This window comes from Urtica dioica, chromosome 9 (genome assembly GCF_054948205.1).
Source record: "Urtica dioica subsp. dioica isolate 48M chromosome 9, U.dioica_male_clone48M_v1_H2, whole genome shotgun sequence".
NCBI lineage: Eukaryota > Viridiplantae > Streptophyta > Magnoliopsida > Rosales > Urticaceae > Urtica > Urtica dioica.
The window spans coordinates 5,043,946-5,060,062 of NC_142764.1; the positions used below are offsets into that span (position 1 = coordinate 5,043,946).

The 16,117-nt window shown below is 37.2% G+C and overlaps 2 protein-coding genes across 5 annotated transcripts; one reads left to right on the plus strand and one right to left on the minus strand.

Moving 5' to 3' along the window:
* The first annotated feature begins 4,421 nt into the window (after window positions 1–4,421).
* On the plus strand, window positions 4,422–9,275 carry LOC149384659 (uncharacterized). 4 transcript variants are annotated; one of them, XM_089625361.1, is made up of 7 exons: window positions 4,423–4,692; window positions 4,800–4,865; window positions 5,673–5,878; window positions 6,081–6,121; window positions 7,163–7,257; window positions 8,096–8,168; window positions 8,849–9,275. In XM_089625361.1, the coding sequence occupies exons 4-7, from the start codon at window positions 6,105–6,107 to the stop codon at window positions 8,859–8,861; spliced, it is 198 nt and encodes a 65-aa protein (XP_089481487.1). In that variant the 5' UTR covers window positions 4,423–4,692; window positions 4,800–4,865; window positions 5,673–5,878; window positions 6,081–6,104; the 3' UTR covers window positions 8,862–9,275. The 4 variants fall into 4 exon arrangements, with proteins under 4 accessions (XP_089481488.1, XP_089481487.1, XP_089481486.1 ...); XM_089625360.1 differs by having other exon boundaries at window positions 5,687–5,883; XM_089625359.1 differs by having other exon boundaries at window positions 5,687–5,878.
* A 2,559-nt stretch (window positions 9,276–11,834) lies between these two features.
* LOC149384660 (nudix hydrolase 15, mitochondrial-like) lies at window positions 11,835–14,128 on the minus strand. The gene is made up of 4 exons (XM_089625358.1): window positions 13,660–14,128; window positions 13,069–13,211; window positions 12,378–12,497; window positions 11,835–12,304 (listed from the first exon to the last, which is right to left on the minus strand). Exons 1-4 carry the CDS (start codon window positions 13,976–13,978, stop codon window positions 12,080–12,082), a joined length of 807 nt encoding a protein of 268 aa, XP_089481484.1. The 5' UTR covers window positions 13,979–14,128; the 3' UTR covers window positions 11,835–12,079.
* Window positions 14,129–16,117: the final 1,989 nt, after the last annotated feature.

Sequence of the window (16,117 nt, forward strand, 5' to 3'; positions counted from 1 at the left end):
CCACTTCCGCCATCTTTGGGGACGGATTAAAGATCTTCTATCCGCCGGAGAGAAATCCGATTATAGGTATGATAAATGCGATTGATTCACACTTATCTCTATCCATTGTTATAAGAATCAACACTTATTCTTAGATTATTTGATAGTGTTAGGTAGTTCTTAGTGATTTTTAGGTATAAGAGAGCAAGAGAGTGTTATGGTGTGAAAACGAGGGAAATCAAAGCTTAAATGCTCAATAAATGACCCCCCGAAGTAAAAGTCAAAGATGGAGAAAAGTCAACTGAAGAGTCGCGCGTCGTGCATGACCAGAGTGCGACGAACCATAATAGAGAACCACTATAGGCGACGCATGAGACCATGAACGTGTCACGTGAAAGTCGCCCAAGTTTTATGATCCTAGCGTGATGGACGCGCCTAACTCCACGCGACGCGATCGAGCAGAGCGCGACACACCCAAACCCGCACGCTATGTGCGCGGTGACGACGGAATCTTTTCAAAGAGGTCTTCCAAAAGATAATCTCAGCCCTTGGATCCAATCCAAGGGCCCAGAAGGCTATGAAAATATGGCTTTGGATACCATAAGGTCTTATCTAGGTCTAAGTTCATCATTATTTCATACATTACACAATACTCCATAGTTTTAGATCTAGACCCATTTTCTTAGAGAGAGAAGCCATTAGAGAGCTCTTGGAGTGAAGAAGAAGAAGAAGAAGAAGTGACATCCCTCCTCATCCTCATCATCAACCTCACTCTTTGTTATCCTTTTATCTATACTCTTTCTTTTTTTCCATATCTTTGTAGAACTCTTTTACTTGTTTTCTTATAAGTTTCTTGCTTGTTATTCGTGTTCTTGAGTACAATGTCTTTGAATACCATGTCTCTTTACTTTCTAGTTCTCTTGCTTTTGCTTATTGTCATTTTGCTTTGCTTAAATTCAATCATGAGTAGCTAGATCTTTAGAGGGACATGATGTAGTTGGTGATTTGCTAATGGTTGGTTAATAGCCTTAGGAATAAAGTTATTTTTCATGAGGGAAAGATTAAGAAATCTACGGGAACGTGGGTATGTGTCATCTCTAATTCATTATATTCGCAATTTATTTCTAATTTTTGTTCTTGAATCCAAGCATCATTATTTCTACTTTTGTTCTTGAATCCGTGCTTCATTAACGTGAATTCGAGGCCCATAAAATATAATAAATCGATCTTTTCGTCACTTTTTTATTTATGTTTTCCAACTTCAATAGTTTGGCTCCGGTTGTGGGAAAAGATATTGAATGCACCAACAACAGATCTCGATTCAGGGACATTGACTACATATCCCTTGCAAACAGGATCTTGATCAACGAAACTATCTCCACCATGAAATCCATGTTGGATCTCCTTCTCCAGAAGGTCAGCCGCCACGATGATTACTTGTTGGCCCTGACTGCGGATAAAGCCGCTAATGCTAGAACAACCTCCATCGGAGGTGTTGTCGAAATCGAAGGTCCGCAACACGAAGGGATCACGTCTCAGAGCATTCAACTTGACTTCGCTGGCATACCCGTCTCTTCGGTCGCTAGCCATGGCGGAACGAACACCTTGGCTCCACCTCCGGCTTTCCAAAATCCACCCCCATGAAATCAACACCTTGGTTCTGGCATAAAGTCAAAAGCTCTAATGACTGACCAAAGCCCGTCTCAACACCGAGATTCGAACGACCCCATGGAGAAACACACGGAGGAAGATGGTAACTACCAGCGAGCAGAAAATGTGAATATCGCTCAGACCTATCAAAACCCTAACCGAGGACAGGGAACAAGGTCTCAAGAATTCATACTAATCGACAACGCACACATTACGGCTGCTCCGATCGATCCTAGAAGAGATGAACTCAAACAGCTGAAATGATTTGTGGCAGAAGCAGAGGCAGGGCTTAAAGCTGTCAATTCCTGAGTTCACCACGCAACTAGCGTAGCCCTAGAAATCGATAGACTCATTAAGGATACCATGTGCACTCTGTTTACGAACATGATCAACCAAACTCGGATCCAGAATTCAGGGAAGGTCAAGCTACCCTTCTACGAACGAACATGAGATCCAAAGGCACACATGACAACCTTTTGAATAGCGATAGGAAGAGAGCATCTAGACGACGATGAGAAGGAAGCATGATATTTTCGTTTCTTAGTCGAACACATGTCCGAGCCAGCTCTATAATGGTTCTCGAAGCTCAAAGAAAACTCCATGGATAACTTCGAGCAGCTTTCAACTGCATTCCTCAAGCATTACTTGATGTTTGTAAAGACCGGAGCCTCGGACACAAACCTTTGGGGATTACAACAAGCACAAGGAGAGATATTGCGCACCTATATGACCCACTTACAAAATTGTTATGTCCCAAGTTTAGCGGAATCAGCAACGCTGGAACCATACCCGCATTGAAGAACGCCTTATGGTATCAATCAAAATTCAGAGAAGATCTGATCATCAACCGACCGGCTACAATTGAAAATGTGCTCCATAAGGCCTCAAACTGGGCCATCACTGAAGAAGAGCGAGCAACGCTTGTGAATAAATTTGGCTCAAACAAGGGCGCCATCCCACCCCGAAGGCGACCAAGAAGGCCAATCACAATAGAGCGAACAGACCAATCAGACATGGACATCACCAACCCTTCAGTGGGAAAAGAAACCAAGGGGGTTTCGCGTTCAACATCACATGGGGCAGGAAGACAGATGACAGCTTCCCTTAAAGAACAAACGCATGGGTCAGAGATCCGAATGCTAAATGCGCCCATCATAAATACCATGGTCACAAGATATAAGACTACCGCTTGATCAAAGACATGCTCGCATCAAAGTTCGTCAAATGAGAGCTAAAAAGAGTTGAACTCCCGGAAGCACCCTAAAAAGGCAATTCAACGATTCATCGACAGAGGACAATCACTTGGAAAAAGAGGGCGAGTAAACGAGGAGGACTTACCTGTCCTGCAAACTAGTTTGAAGAAAAGAATTGAAATCATCATATGGGAGGATCAAAACATTGCCGAGAATCCGTGAACTTGATCAAACCATACTAAAGGAAGTTCAAGAGAGACTTCCCGAAAACCACCCGAACATAATCCCCAGACGAGCTGATAACCTTCAGCGAGAAAGATACTAAACATCTTAACGGACCCCATGATGACGCGCTCGTCCTCACCTTAGACGTATCATATGCGAAGTGTCAAGGATCTTGATCGATAACGGAAGCTCTGTCGACGTGATCTTTAAGGATCCCCTGCATAGGATGTGCATCGACCATAGCGAATTCGGCACCAACGACATCGAGCTCAATAGATTCAACTAAAAGACTCCATCATCAGTAGGATCGATCCAGCTCTCAGTGTGGGCCACAAGAGTTTGTTAAATGGTCGACTTCCTCATTTTAGACTGCCCTATTGCATTCAACATGATCCTGCGACGACCTTGGATCAATTCCATGAAGGCCATCCCATCGTTGTATCACCAGTGCATCCGATTTCCAGGCCCAAACGGGATGAAAGAAATCAAGGGAAGCCAAGAGGCATCATACATATGTTATATGAGCGTTTTCAAGATAAAGACCCCTAAATAACAACCACATATTAGTGAGTCCGAGAATGAGCTAGAAACCAAGAAACCGAATCTCGAACTCACTACATAGGTTCAAATCAACGACGAACATCCAGATTGCTGCGTTAGGATTGGAGTTGAACTAAGAGAAGATATCAAGATCGAGCTCGTTGATTTCCTAAATGAAAATAAGAGCATTATCGCTTGGTCAATCGAGGACATGCCGTGAATCGTCATCAATATAACCTCCCATCGACTTAATGTCAACTCGAGCTACAAGCCCATCAAGAAAATAGAAGAAAGCTCGGCCTCGAAAGAGCGTAGGGAGTCAATGAAGAGGTCGAAAAACTCTTGAAAGCCAAATCGATACGAGAAGTAAAATATCCCGATTGGCTAGCCAACACTATGGTGGTAAAAAAAAAGAACGAGAAGTGAAGAGTCTCCGTAAATTTCACATACTTGAACAAAGCTTGCCCAAAGGGCAACTTCCCCCTACCACACATCGATTGTCTCGTGCAAGTGTAAATGTCAAACTTTTTATTACTCATATTGTAAATTTGAGAATAACAAACGAGCTTCAATTTCTTGATTGTAATAAATGGTCCAATGAGTTATCAAATTAATTTAAAATATATTGAAGGTTATGTGAAATTTTAGAACGAGTGTACGAAGTTTCGAGTTCGTCTCGAAAGCGAATTATTTCTGAAGAAATTTTTTAAAAATTAATTGAATAAATAAATTCTCACGAGTGATAATTATTTCTGAAACATCTTTAATATATTTAAATTAATAAAATCGAATATGAGAAAATTCTCGGTTTAATTTCTATGAATCTATTTAAAAGAAAAAACCAATATGCAACAAATTATGAGGACCCGTTTGGAATGAAATTCGAGTTTGCCAGAAGTGAAGTTGGCTGATGAGCAAATAGTGAATAGTTGCTCAAATAAAACCACGAAGACTCTTCAACTTCTTCATTCCATCAAGCAAAACACAAACCAGAGAGGGGGAGGAAAGAAAATCGCGAACAAGGGAGAGAAAAAGGAAAAAAAAGGAAGTGAATCCGAGCGTGGTCTCGCCGGAGAAGCCGTCGGGAATCGCCTGAGGTAGATGGGTGAGTTCTCTTCTCTGTCTCATCATTTCTCTTTTCTTTTTCTTCTTCAAACTCCGAATCTAGGGTTTGAACCCCTTTTTCTCGATTTTATTGGTCTTTCTTCCTAGGGTTTCGGCGAGTTTGGCTGAGGAAGAAGACAGATTTCACGTCGAAGCTTCGTGATTCACGGCAAGGTAAGGAATCTCGGAATTTTCCCCCGCTTTTTATTCCGAATTAAGAGTCTGAGAATTCGAATTTAGGGCTTTTCATGGATTGGAGTTTAAATCTCCGAATCGATGAGTGGGTCTTGAATATTGAGTAGTTAATCGAAGGATTGCTCGCTTATTTTTAGATTTCTTCTTGTTTTTGAATTTTTGGTCGAAAATCGTTTGGAAAAAACCCGAACATTGGAATTAAATTTGGGGGTTTTTAATTCTGAAGATTATTTCCATGGATTCTGTATTGTAAGACTTGGTTTATTGATTATTCCAGTTGATTGATTGTTTTGGCCGAAAATTTGAAATAGAATTGGTGATTTCCTATTGAATATGGACTATTTAGGGTTTGGATTTTAGAATTGACGTTTTTGATGGATCGTTGCTGAATTCCTTGTATGGATTATTTCTTTTGAGTGTCTGCGAGCGATTGAGTTTGATATGTGATCTCGAGGTTTTCAAAGTTGTTTTAGTCCCGTCTTGAACTGATAAGAGTTAGTCTTGTTTAGTTTGATATGTGATGTCCAGGTTTTCAACGTTGTTTCAAAGTTGTTATATAACTACTTTTTTCTTAATTGTAATTTTTTTTTATTAATGTGTTCAGATTTATATAAATACTCAAAATTACTTAATATATAAATGGGTATATATAAAATTATCGAATTTTCCTTAATGATGACTGTCCTTAGGAACCATTATTGGCACATCCACAGCCTTCATTATTTTACACAATATGTATATATTTTTTTAACCTTTTCCATGTGTTCTATTTCCTCAACGAGAAAGAACTTTTTTCCCAGAATAAGAAGGAACTTATACCTACGACCGAGGGGTACATCGAGAGAGAGAGAGAGAGAGAGAGAGAGAGAGAGCATTGTTGAAGTCTGAATTTCAGCTCCGCCGAACAGAAGAGACCCGTTCGAGGTTTCATCGGCTTAGCGAGATTCCACCAACCGGGAAATCAAAACTGCCGTATCAAAGCTCACTTTCAAGTACGGTATTTTTTTTTTCTTTTTTCTTTTCTTTGCGTTAGATCCGTAAGCTAGCTCTACTGACTTCAGCCTCGTATCTGTCTATATGAGTTTCAAATCTAATAATAATTTTTGGGTTTTTCTTAAAACTCGAGTTCTGGTTCGAATTGATTCTGAATTTCAACTCTCTCTCTCTCTCTCTCTCATGTCGCTGACGGAGCAGAAACTCACTACGCCGACCAAACCCATGAGCTCCGAGAAAAGGTCAGTGATATTGGTTCAGGGTTCTAGAGTTGATCTCAAGTTGAGATCTATTTTGGTTGTAGATCTGGTATCGAAATTGATTTAGGGGTTTAGTAGAGCTGATTGTGATATTGAATTTGATATATTATGAAATTGTTATTGTGATTCTGTTGAATGTCAGAGAGTCGTCAACTACAGACCTTGAGAACAATAAATAGCACTAGAATCAATCAATCGTTTTTCTCTGTTTTACTTATCTCCGCTTTGTTACCTTGTTTCCTTTTTTAATTTCTTATTTTTCAAGTTTATAAAATGAACTGTTTGTTGTAAATAGACAAACATAAATTCGGTATCATGTTTTTGTCTATACAAATATGAGCACAAAAGAATGTAGCTAAAATTTTCTATATGAATCAAGCTAGAGATGATATGCTATGTACTAAATTTGATTATTTGAACACTTACCACTGGTTCTATCGTTATGGTATCATTGATTCAGATCTGGGCTTCTTATTTCCTTAGAATTTCTCTGCTGTTTCGAAAGTTTTGAACTTTGTTTTTTTCGGAATGGTAATTCCAATAAATAAGTTGCATATATTATGTATGTACTGTGTTGTTAACTCAAAATTGACAAAGATTTGAGTATGAGCATGATATTGAGACCCATTACTTCTCTTTGGTGCTTTAGATCGATTTCCCTCACTGATCTAGTAGTCTTTGGGTTGTAACCCAAATTTGTTTCTTTTCTTTATTTGAATATTTCTCGTATTTAGTTTCTTTTCCCCTGATAGATCAATGTTGGCTATGTGATGTCTTCTCTATTTTTGCATTGTGTTTTTTTGGGGGGTCCTGGCTAAGGACTTTCCGGTTGATTTCATTGAGATTTGATAGACATCCCATTGAAGAAAGAGTCTATTCATAGTGCATTGAAGATATATCATGATTCTTCTCTTCGATTCTCAACGAAACTTTTATGTTTTCGTTTGTGTTTGCATTGTAGTTTTATCATGAAGAAATTATATTGTTTCACTGCAAAATAAATCATATTCTCCGTATTTGCAGATTCACAGCGATGAACTGGATTCAGCGTAAAATTTATATATACAACGTTACGTTTGGATTATATATGTTGGACACGTGGGAGCAATGGCTATTCAGTATCCTTTACTTCTTTATGCTTGTTCTATGGATTTTTAGTCCATATACCGTACATTGTGTACTATACATAAATATATACATAAATATAAATATATACATATATATATACATACACATAAATATATACATAAATATATATATATATATATATACACATAAATATATATATATATACACATAAATATATATATATATATATATAAATATATATATATACACATAAATATATATATATATATATCTCTCCTATATTATAATTACCTATCGTTATTTACTGTTCATCTTATTTTGTCCAATCAAATTGATTCACCTTATTTCTTCTTCTCCATTCTTCCTCACCGCCTCTCTCCCTCACCTCACCGCTGTCTTTCTCTTCCTCCCTCTCTCACTGACTCTCGTCCCCTCTTTCCTGAACAACGCCACTACCCTTTCCCCCTCTTCCTCTCTCTCACCCGCTCCCTCTCCTTCGTCCTCTCTTCCTCTCTCCCGCGCGAGCGCCGACCCCGACTGCGCGCGCGCCTCTGCCGACTGCGCGACCAGCGACCGGGCGCCGCCATCTCTCCCTCTCGCCTGTTGTCTCTCTGTCCTCGCGCTCACTCGACGCGCGCTTCCGAGTCCTCTGCGCGACTTGACAGGACTCTTTCTTATATATATACATATATATATATACATATATATATATATATATATATATATATATATATTTGATGAACACATGATAGCCATTATTAGGTTGGTTTAGGTTGAACTTCTGATGAGACAGTTTAAGTAATTATTCATTGTTGGCTATTAAGATTAAAATTTGCCAAAGTGGTTTGGCTCCTTAACATTTAACAGATATAATGATTGGGCTATTGGCGTGGTTTTTGTTTACTAACGGATCAAAATATGCATCAGAGTATATGAAGAGGTACGCTCAGGAAAATCTCTTTATCTTCATATGGTGCTTATATTTACAGGTTTCTAGCTTGTACTTTGCTTTGGCCTAACCAAGACTTTATTTTATTCATGTTAATTTGAGAGTTTCTTAAAAAAAAGTCCACGTATTCAACATTTTGTGTCCCTAGCTTATAGAACGTGATTTAGGTCATTGCTTATGTCCAAGTGAGTAACAACCAAATATTATTTGCTAAAGAAAATCATTTGAAAGAGTAGTACTATTTTAATTCTTTCCCCTTTTGCAGAGTTAACATTTAAGCTTTTAGGGTGTAGAATTAAGCTTTCGCTATTTTTTTTTTCTTTTGTTATAATCTTAAGTTGCCAGAAAGTGTGAATTTTTTTTTATTTTTTTTATTTTTTTTTGTTTTTTTGTTTTTGTTTTTGTTTTTGTTTTTGTTTTTGTTTATTTTTTTTTATTTATTTTTTTTTATGTTTTTGAGGAGGCAAAAAGTGTGGAATTAGGGTGCTATGTTATTGGATAGAGAAATTGAGTGATATACACTGTTTCTGAATGGTTGAAGCATAGTCTTGGGATTCTACAAATGTTAAACAGCTTAACATTGTTTCATTCACAATAGTTTCCATACTTTTTAGTGCTCTTGTTGCAAGCTCAAATTGATTTGTCTGATTGTGTTTTGCCTGCAATTTCAGATATCTTTGGTAAAACACGAAAAGGGTATTTATGGAACCAGAACGACAAGGATGACTCGGAATGTGCAAATATCATTTGTGTCTAATTAGGCGGTCACTCTCAAATTAGGCGTACAACATTTTTTATGTGGCCAAGTTTAATTTATTCTTTTTATGTTGTTTTTAGTAACTGTTCCAGTTATAGGGGTGTTAGAGTAAGTGTGTTGATTTTTCAGAATTTCTGTGTTTTAAGCAAGACATTTAGAAAAATTCTATGCTTCCGCACTTGTCTTTTATTGATCATATATTCTCATTGATCCGAATAAACGGCTTTGGGAATGTCGACTGTTGCATAATTTCACACTGGCTCATTGATATGAATTGGCCCCTCAACAACCTTTCATGTATCATCAATTTCCTTTACATGGTTTTTCTATCGACCCCACAACTACATATATCATTAGTTTAACTCAGTTCCCGCCTTACAAATTCTCTTTCTTTTCCATTTCGATGAAATTGCTCAATTGGCTCATCACCTACATGCTTAGAGTCAAGACTCATTCACAACCATAATTGCCATTAATTGGGTGATCACGAAATATGAAATACATTTCTTCCGTGATATGATGCAAACCGCATAGTTATCAACACACCACAAATCACTACTCCTTAATGGTTTCAATCAATGCACATACACAACCCCGATATACTACCTAAGTCCTCCAAAATATCATTTACAAACTCGTACGACCCTATATTAATGTGAATTTAGAAGAGGAAAAATATGACGAATTTAGGAAGAAAAAGGGAAAAAGAAGATAACGCAACATTAAATCATGGGTCCCAATATATAGGGTCAAGCGGCTATATAGCCAAATAGAACTTAAGCTTTTGTAAAATAGCCATAGTTTGCCAGCTATAAGCAAACTAGCCCAAGTAAGATTAATCTAGGCTGGATTAAATTTAATCTCAACGAACTATAAAGACAGAATATAAGTTTTTTAAGACTGGATTAAAATTAATCGAGGCAGGATTAAAAGTCGTAGTACTCTCAATTGGCTATTTTACTATACTTAATGAAACTGTGGTTATTTTGCAAAAGTCATAGTTTGAATTGACTACTTCATATCATTTTTCCATATATTAATGTGAATTTAGAAGAGGAAAAATATGCGAATTTAGGAAGAAAAAGGGAAAAGCATATAACGCAACATTAAATCATGGGTCCCAACAATTCGAGACAAACAACGCCCATCTTATACACTATGACCCTAAAAACATGAAGACAAAAGTGTTCCCAGATTATGCATTTAAAGTAACTCTTAGACATTTTATAAACAAAGTGTTAATACAAATCGGAATTTGACAAGGATTTCATTGAAGCTTCAGGTTTTTTTGTTTTGTTTTTTTTTTTTTTTTGAGCCAAGGGTTTCTTCATCAAGACTTAAGATTTCATCACTGAAGCCACATATTTCAACCTGGGTAAAAAACATAGCAAAATACTGAAAAACTTGACTGGAGAATGTCCTGTGTAGCAAATTCAAATTTGATGGTAGACAGTTTAAATGAATCTGGATTATTACTAATGTAAGAGCTTATGACTATTTTATGTAATTAATACAATAATTAAGTATTAACTAATGGAGTTTATAAAAAAAAAATCATACTAACTAGGCCACATGCAATGTTTGAATTGCAATTTAGTCAACATTTTAAATTTATATGAAAAAAATAACGAATTCATTACACTTCTCGGTTTTTGTTAGATGGACATTTACATATTCATCCTATGTAGTAAAATCGAAAAAAAATATTTAGCAAATGTTTGGATTGTTTTATAGATGAATCATAAACTATCATTGACTTTTTATTTCGTTCAAATTAATGACTTGTTATTTAGATACGTGGATATATTTATTGAATATCCCCTAATTAGTATGGATCAGTTTTAATTAATTCATAATCAATTACAAAGGCTAAAATTAGCATTTTCGTGCATAAAAATTGATCTAAGTCTCTTTGATTTATGAGGCAGTTATTGTTAGTCAATGTATCTAAGTTTTCAAATTTCATTTGAATATTTGAGCGCTGTCTCAGTAGTCTTTTCAACTCACATCTCTTTGTACAAGTTTCTTGTACGATCTAGTAAATTTTCATTTGTACTCGTTTATTTCTTAGACATTCTGACTGTTATAGTTCTAATTATCGTTTTCTCTTTGTTGTTTTTATTCGACAAATTCTGGTCATCTTTATAAGTGATCGAAAGTGAAAGACAAATTTTGGATTTTGTTGTTGTATATGCTTGTTTATGCGTGTATTTGAACGAAATGTGGATCGAGCGTTGAGATCCGAACTCAGAGATGTACCGGGATTGGTTATCAGGGGCGTACGAAGTTAGATAATTTCAGAGGCTGTGGAGATTGAAGAAAACGGCCGGGACTGGCGTGACTTTGAATTTGTTAAAGTGATGAATCAATAATGTATAGCTATTTTTTTTTTATCTTCATTTTTAACTTGAAATTTATTGTACTATGTAGACACTAGAATTAAATCTGGAAAAAAGTCTAAAGATGAATTCTACCATGAGATTGGAAATAAAGTACATAAAACTTAATGATTCAAGAGTAAATCGAGTATAGATTTATCAAAATTACCCATTATTTATAACGATATCCGAAATTAATCATTATTTATAATGAGACACGAAATTAATCATTATTTATAACGAGATACGAAATTAATCACTACAATATGTTTATCCCTAAATTCGTTATCTACCAAAATTAACTAATATTAACCTTTATGAATACTTGCGGAATACTTTTGCAATACACAATTTACCTGTAAAATGATTGATAAATGATAACTCAAACCTTAGTTTGTAGCATAATTGTTCGCTCTTACTCGGGCTTCCCTATTTATTCCTTAGTTTGCAGCATAATTGTTCGCTCTTATTCGGGCTTCCCTATTTATTCCATAAAAGTCACTGGTTTCAAAGCCGCAAAAATAAAAAGAAGAGACATAATTTCAACTCTGGACATTAAGGCAAAATAGCAGAGTAGACATAGAAACCAGCCCAATAGTGAACAAATGGTACTGTTTAAGCCTTTCACCTTTATGAGAAATGAGAGTGCTCTTTTAATTGAAGAAAACACACTTTGTGGGAGAGAGAGAGAGAGAGAGAGAGAGATGTAAAGCAACAATGAGCACGCCTACATACATAATTGACTTACAAGTCTGGATTAAGAGTTTTTAAGGCAATGTAGTATCTTTATCTATAGAGGTAGGAATGGTGAAATTAGGGTTCTGTTCTGTAAAACCCGGTTTCCTCTGAAAAATTACGGAAGCAGCCCTGATCAAAATCCCGGCGGTCAAACCCCATATCACAAACTTATTGCTGTCTTTCTCGTAGTCGAAGAAGTGAATTATGTACTTGTTCCCCATCCACTCCTTCTCTTCGGACCTCCGATTCTCGTCCTGCAACAATCACACACACCACGTGTCAAAGAAGAGAGCCATTTCTGTTGTCAAGCAAAAGAATGAAACTAACGGTGATGAACATCTCGAGAGGCACGTCGAACACAGCTTCCACTTCCGCGGGGTTTGGAGCCGGCTCAAAATCTTCCTTCTTCTCCAGCATTCCGATCACGGGAAAAACTCTCAGAAGGTGCTGCGCCGAAAAACACAGACACGCATAAGAACACCACAATCGCATCATTCCAGCTTCGATTTCTAGTCATTTATGGAGTCCTGAAAAGGGCATTCTAATTTCCAACGGAGTCCTGAAATGGGCATTCTAATTTTCAAGGGAATACAAAAACGCTTGTCACTGGTTTCATACTTTTACGAAGTCCTAGTAAGAAAACGACATTGTAGTTTCTATGGAGGTACTAAAGTCAAAAATCTTTTATGGACTGCTAATATACTCGTCAACGATTTCAAAAATCTAAAATCTTTTAGGGAGTGCTAAAATGGCATTCGAGTCTCTAGGGAAGGACATAACATACTCGTCCACGAGTTTAAGATCTAGTTTTCAGTGGAGTCCTTAAATCTCGTCTTTATTGTTTCTACGGATCCAGAATCTAGTTTTCAGTAGCCCCAGAGATCTAGTCTTTATGGTTTCTACGGATTAAACAATTTAGTTTTTAGCGTAGTCCTAGTAATACTAGAACATCCTAGTCCCTTATCGTTGTTGTATCAAAAGAAGTTTAGTCAATTAGTTGAGGAAGAAGAAAGGAAACCTTGGAGACGAAGGGCTCAAGAACGGTGACGAGATTGACGAGCGATGGATCGAGGCCGATCTCTTCTTTGGCCTCCCTTGTCGCGGTGTCGCTGTCGTCCTTGTCTCCCTCCTCTGCTTTCCCGCCCGGCAGCGATACTTCGCCTGAGACAAAAATTGTACCTTTAGCCTATGCTTAGAACCCCAAATTTACGAGAGAGAGAGAGAGAGAGAAACTGAAAGTCCCTAGTATTTTCCTAGTGTTGTTTAACTACAAGAAAATGTGAGCAAAACTAAATAATTTATATTGAGATTTTTTTTAAGAACAAAACGAGTGGAAAGCGAGAATAAGCAAATTTAGAAAATTTGGTTCTCCTAGTAAGTTCTTTTACATTCTTATTTTCTATTCTGAAATTCGGGCACCAAACCTACTCTTACTCTCGGGAGCCAAACAGAGTTGTTTGGAACCCGAAAAATATGACAAAAAAACGAAAAAACAAATCCAATGTGTTTTATTTGCGAAAGAAAACGAGTATCTAAAAGCAAAATTCATTTTTCCTAGCATATTCTTCACATTCTCAGTTTCATTTTCTAGCGTGAAATTAGAGTTGACCCGAGTGAGAGGAGAGAGTGGAGGATCGCTTCGTGAGGATGACGCGAAGCTCGCCGGAGTCGCCCTCGAAGAGACACACCAGCACGGCGGCTCTCCTAAGCCGGAGCCTCGGAGGGATCTGCGGAGTCGCCGCCGATTCGGCAAAGCCAATCGCCGCGGCGGGGGACGGGTCTTCGAAGTCATCGAAGGGCGTCGGAGGAGGCTTGTAGCGGCGGAGGCGGTGGGCCACGGTGGCGAGAGTCGGAGACAGAGTTGACGACTCCATCGGGATCGGAAATGCTCTTAGCCTTCGGAGGAGTGAAATCATGGGTTCACTCATAAGTAGTATTGAACTCCATTAAAGCTATTGAATAGACTCCCCTGGAAATTCATAGTACGGACTATTTAAACGAAGATATTTGAGGATTCTAGTTATTGAGCATTCGAATTCGTCGTCGGTGTGGCGACCATCTACATTTATATCCCATCGGCATTTCTCACTCATAATGTTATTTTCAGTCTATTTTAAATTTGTCAAAAAAAAAAAAGAAAAAAAAAGAAAGGTCTTTATTTTATGGGATATTGACACTAATAATACTAAATGAATGTCCCTTACCAAATATAACCTAAAGAGATTATTCCTATTCTATGACTTGTACCAAAATTTTGGACCAAAATCTACTAAACCCAAATAAATCCTAAACTATGACTACCTATTTTCACTAAATACAAAAATACCATTACTTTTAATAATATTTGATTTTCTTTCGTATTTAATTATTTGACTTTCTTTTCGTTTTGGGTTCAGCTCTCTTCCACTCTCTCTTTTCGCTTTTCAGTTCGTCATCTTTGTTTGGGTTCATCTTTGTTTTTTCAATTTGTCTTTTTAGTTTAGGGTTAGAGATTTTCATGAAAAAAAATTGATCCTATTCAAAGTGTTTTAAGTCATTGAATTTCTGTGGTTTTTGAAGTTAAAAAACAAAGAAAAAGCGATTCTCGGGATTCTGGAAAATTTTGAAAAGTTTCTGAAAATTTCTGGGTTTTCGTTGAAGATTTATTGACATTGATGTCAATAAATATGCATTTTTATTGACATTAATGTAAATAAATCTTCAACGAAAACCCAGAAATTTTCAGAAACTTTTCAAAATTATCCAGAATCAAATCTTCAACGAAAACCCATAAACGTTGAAGATTTATTGACATTAATGTCAATAAATATGCATTTTTATTGACATTAATGTCAATAAATCTTCAACGTTTCTGGGTTTTCGTTGAAGATTTATCTTCAACGATTTTGGAAAATTCATTTGAAGATTTATTGACATTGATGTCAATAAATATGCATTTTTATTGACATCAACGTCAATAAATCTTCAACGAAAACCCAGAAATTTTCAGAAATTTTTTCAAAATTATCCAGAATCCCGAGAATCGTTTTTTCTTTGTTTTTTAACTTTAAAAACCACATAAATTCTACGCGGAATCCATGGCGGGCTGTTCCGACGGACACTTCGAGGTCGCCGCAGCCGGGATGGCCATGGGCTGCTCTCCGGCGGCCATGACCGTCGTTCCCAGGAGCTTCAGCGTCGGAGATTCCCAGGGCTGCTCTCCGGGTTTTTGTAATGATGTTTGTTTTCATAATATAAACTAAATAATTGTTTTTGCTTTATTAATTAACTAATAAAAATAAACTAAATATGAAGGATAAATATGTAATTACTCATTTCATTAAGTCATAGTTTAGGATTTATTTGGGTTTAGTAGATTTTGGTCCAAAATCATGGTACAAGTCATAGAATAGGAATAATCTCATAACCTAAAACCCAAAATTTGACACATGTAATACCTAGATCAATGGGTAAAGACTATTATACCCTCAAAATTCATTTAAACGAAAAAAACCATCCCAAACCAATTCCCTCTTTTTTCTCAAAACTTCCCTCGCACACCTCTTCATCTTCTCTGTCGAACTCAACCTCCACGCTCAATCCAACCCACGATTTCGCTCAACCAAACCCACGATTTCGCTCAACCCAACCCATGATTTCGCTCTCTCTTCATCTTCTTCACTCGGTCACAGATTTCTTTCTCTCTCTCTCTCTCTTTCTCTCCCTCTCTTTCTCTTTCTCTTTCTTTCTCGCTGAAAAAAAGCGGAACCCATCCTCCTCTCTCTCTCTCTCTCTCTCTCTCTCTCTCTCTCTCTTCGATCGGCGACCCAGCTCTCAGCGAAGGTGTAACTCAACCCACGCGCAACCCAGATCTCGACGAAGGCGCAACCCACGTGAACTCAACCCAGACGCAACCCAACATTTAAGTATGACTTTGTTTGTGTGTGTGTGTGTTTGATCTTGGCTCAACATTTAGGTATGATTTTGATTTGGGCGACCAACATTTTGGTTTGTGTTTGATTTGGGTCGCCAGGTTGTTGAGATTAGGTATGGCCTTGTTTGTGTGTGTTTGATCTTGGCTCAACATT

Bases quoted from the DNA above. Each gene is read 5' to 3' on its own strand.
- LOC149384659 (XM_089625361.1), top strand. The intron at 7,258-8,095 runs GTATCCTTTACT...AACATTTAACAG, and splicing joins GTGGGAGCAATGGCTATTCA to ATATAATGATTGGGCTATTG.
- LOC149384660 (XM_089625358.1), bottom strand. From the start codon at position 13,978: ATGAGTGAACCCATGATTTCACTCCTCCGAAGGCTAAGAGCATTTCCG. The intron at 12,498-13,068 runs GTTTCCTTTCTT...TTTTCGGCGCAG, and splicing joins TTGAGCCCTTCGTCTCCAAG to CACCTTCTGAGAGTTTTTCC. The intron at 12,305-12,377 runs GTTAGTTTCATT...TGATTGTTGCAG, and splicing joins CTCTCGAGATGTTCATCACC to GACGAGAATCGGAGGTCCGA.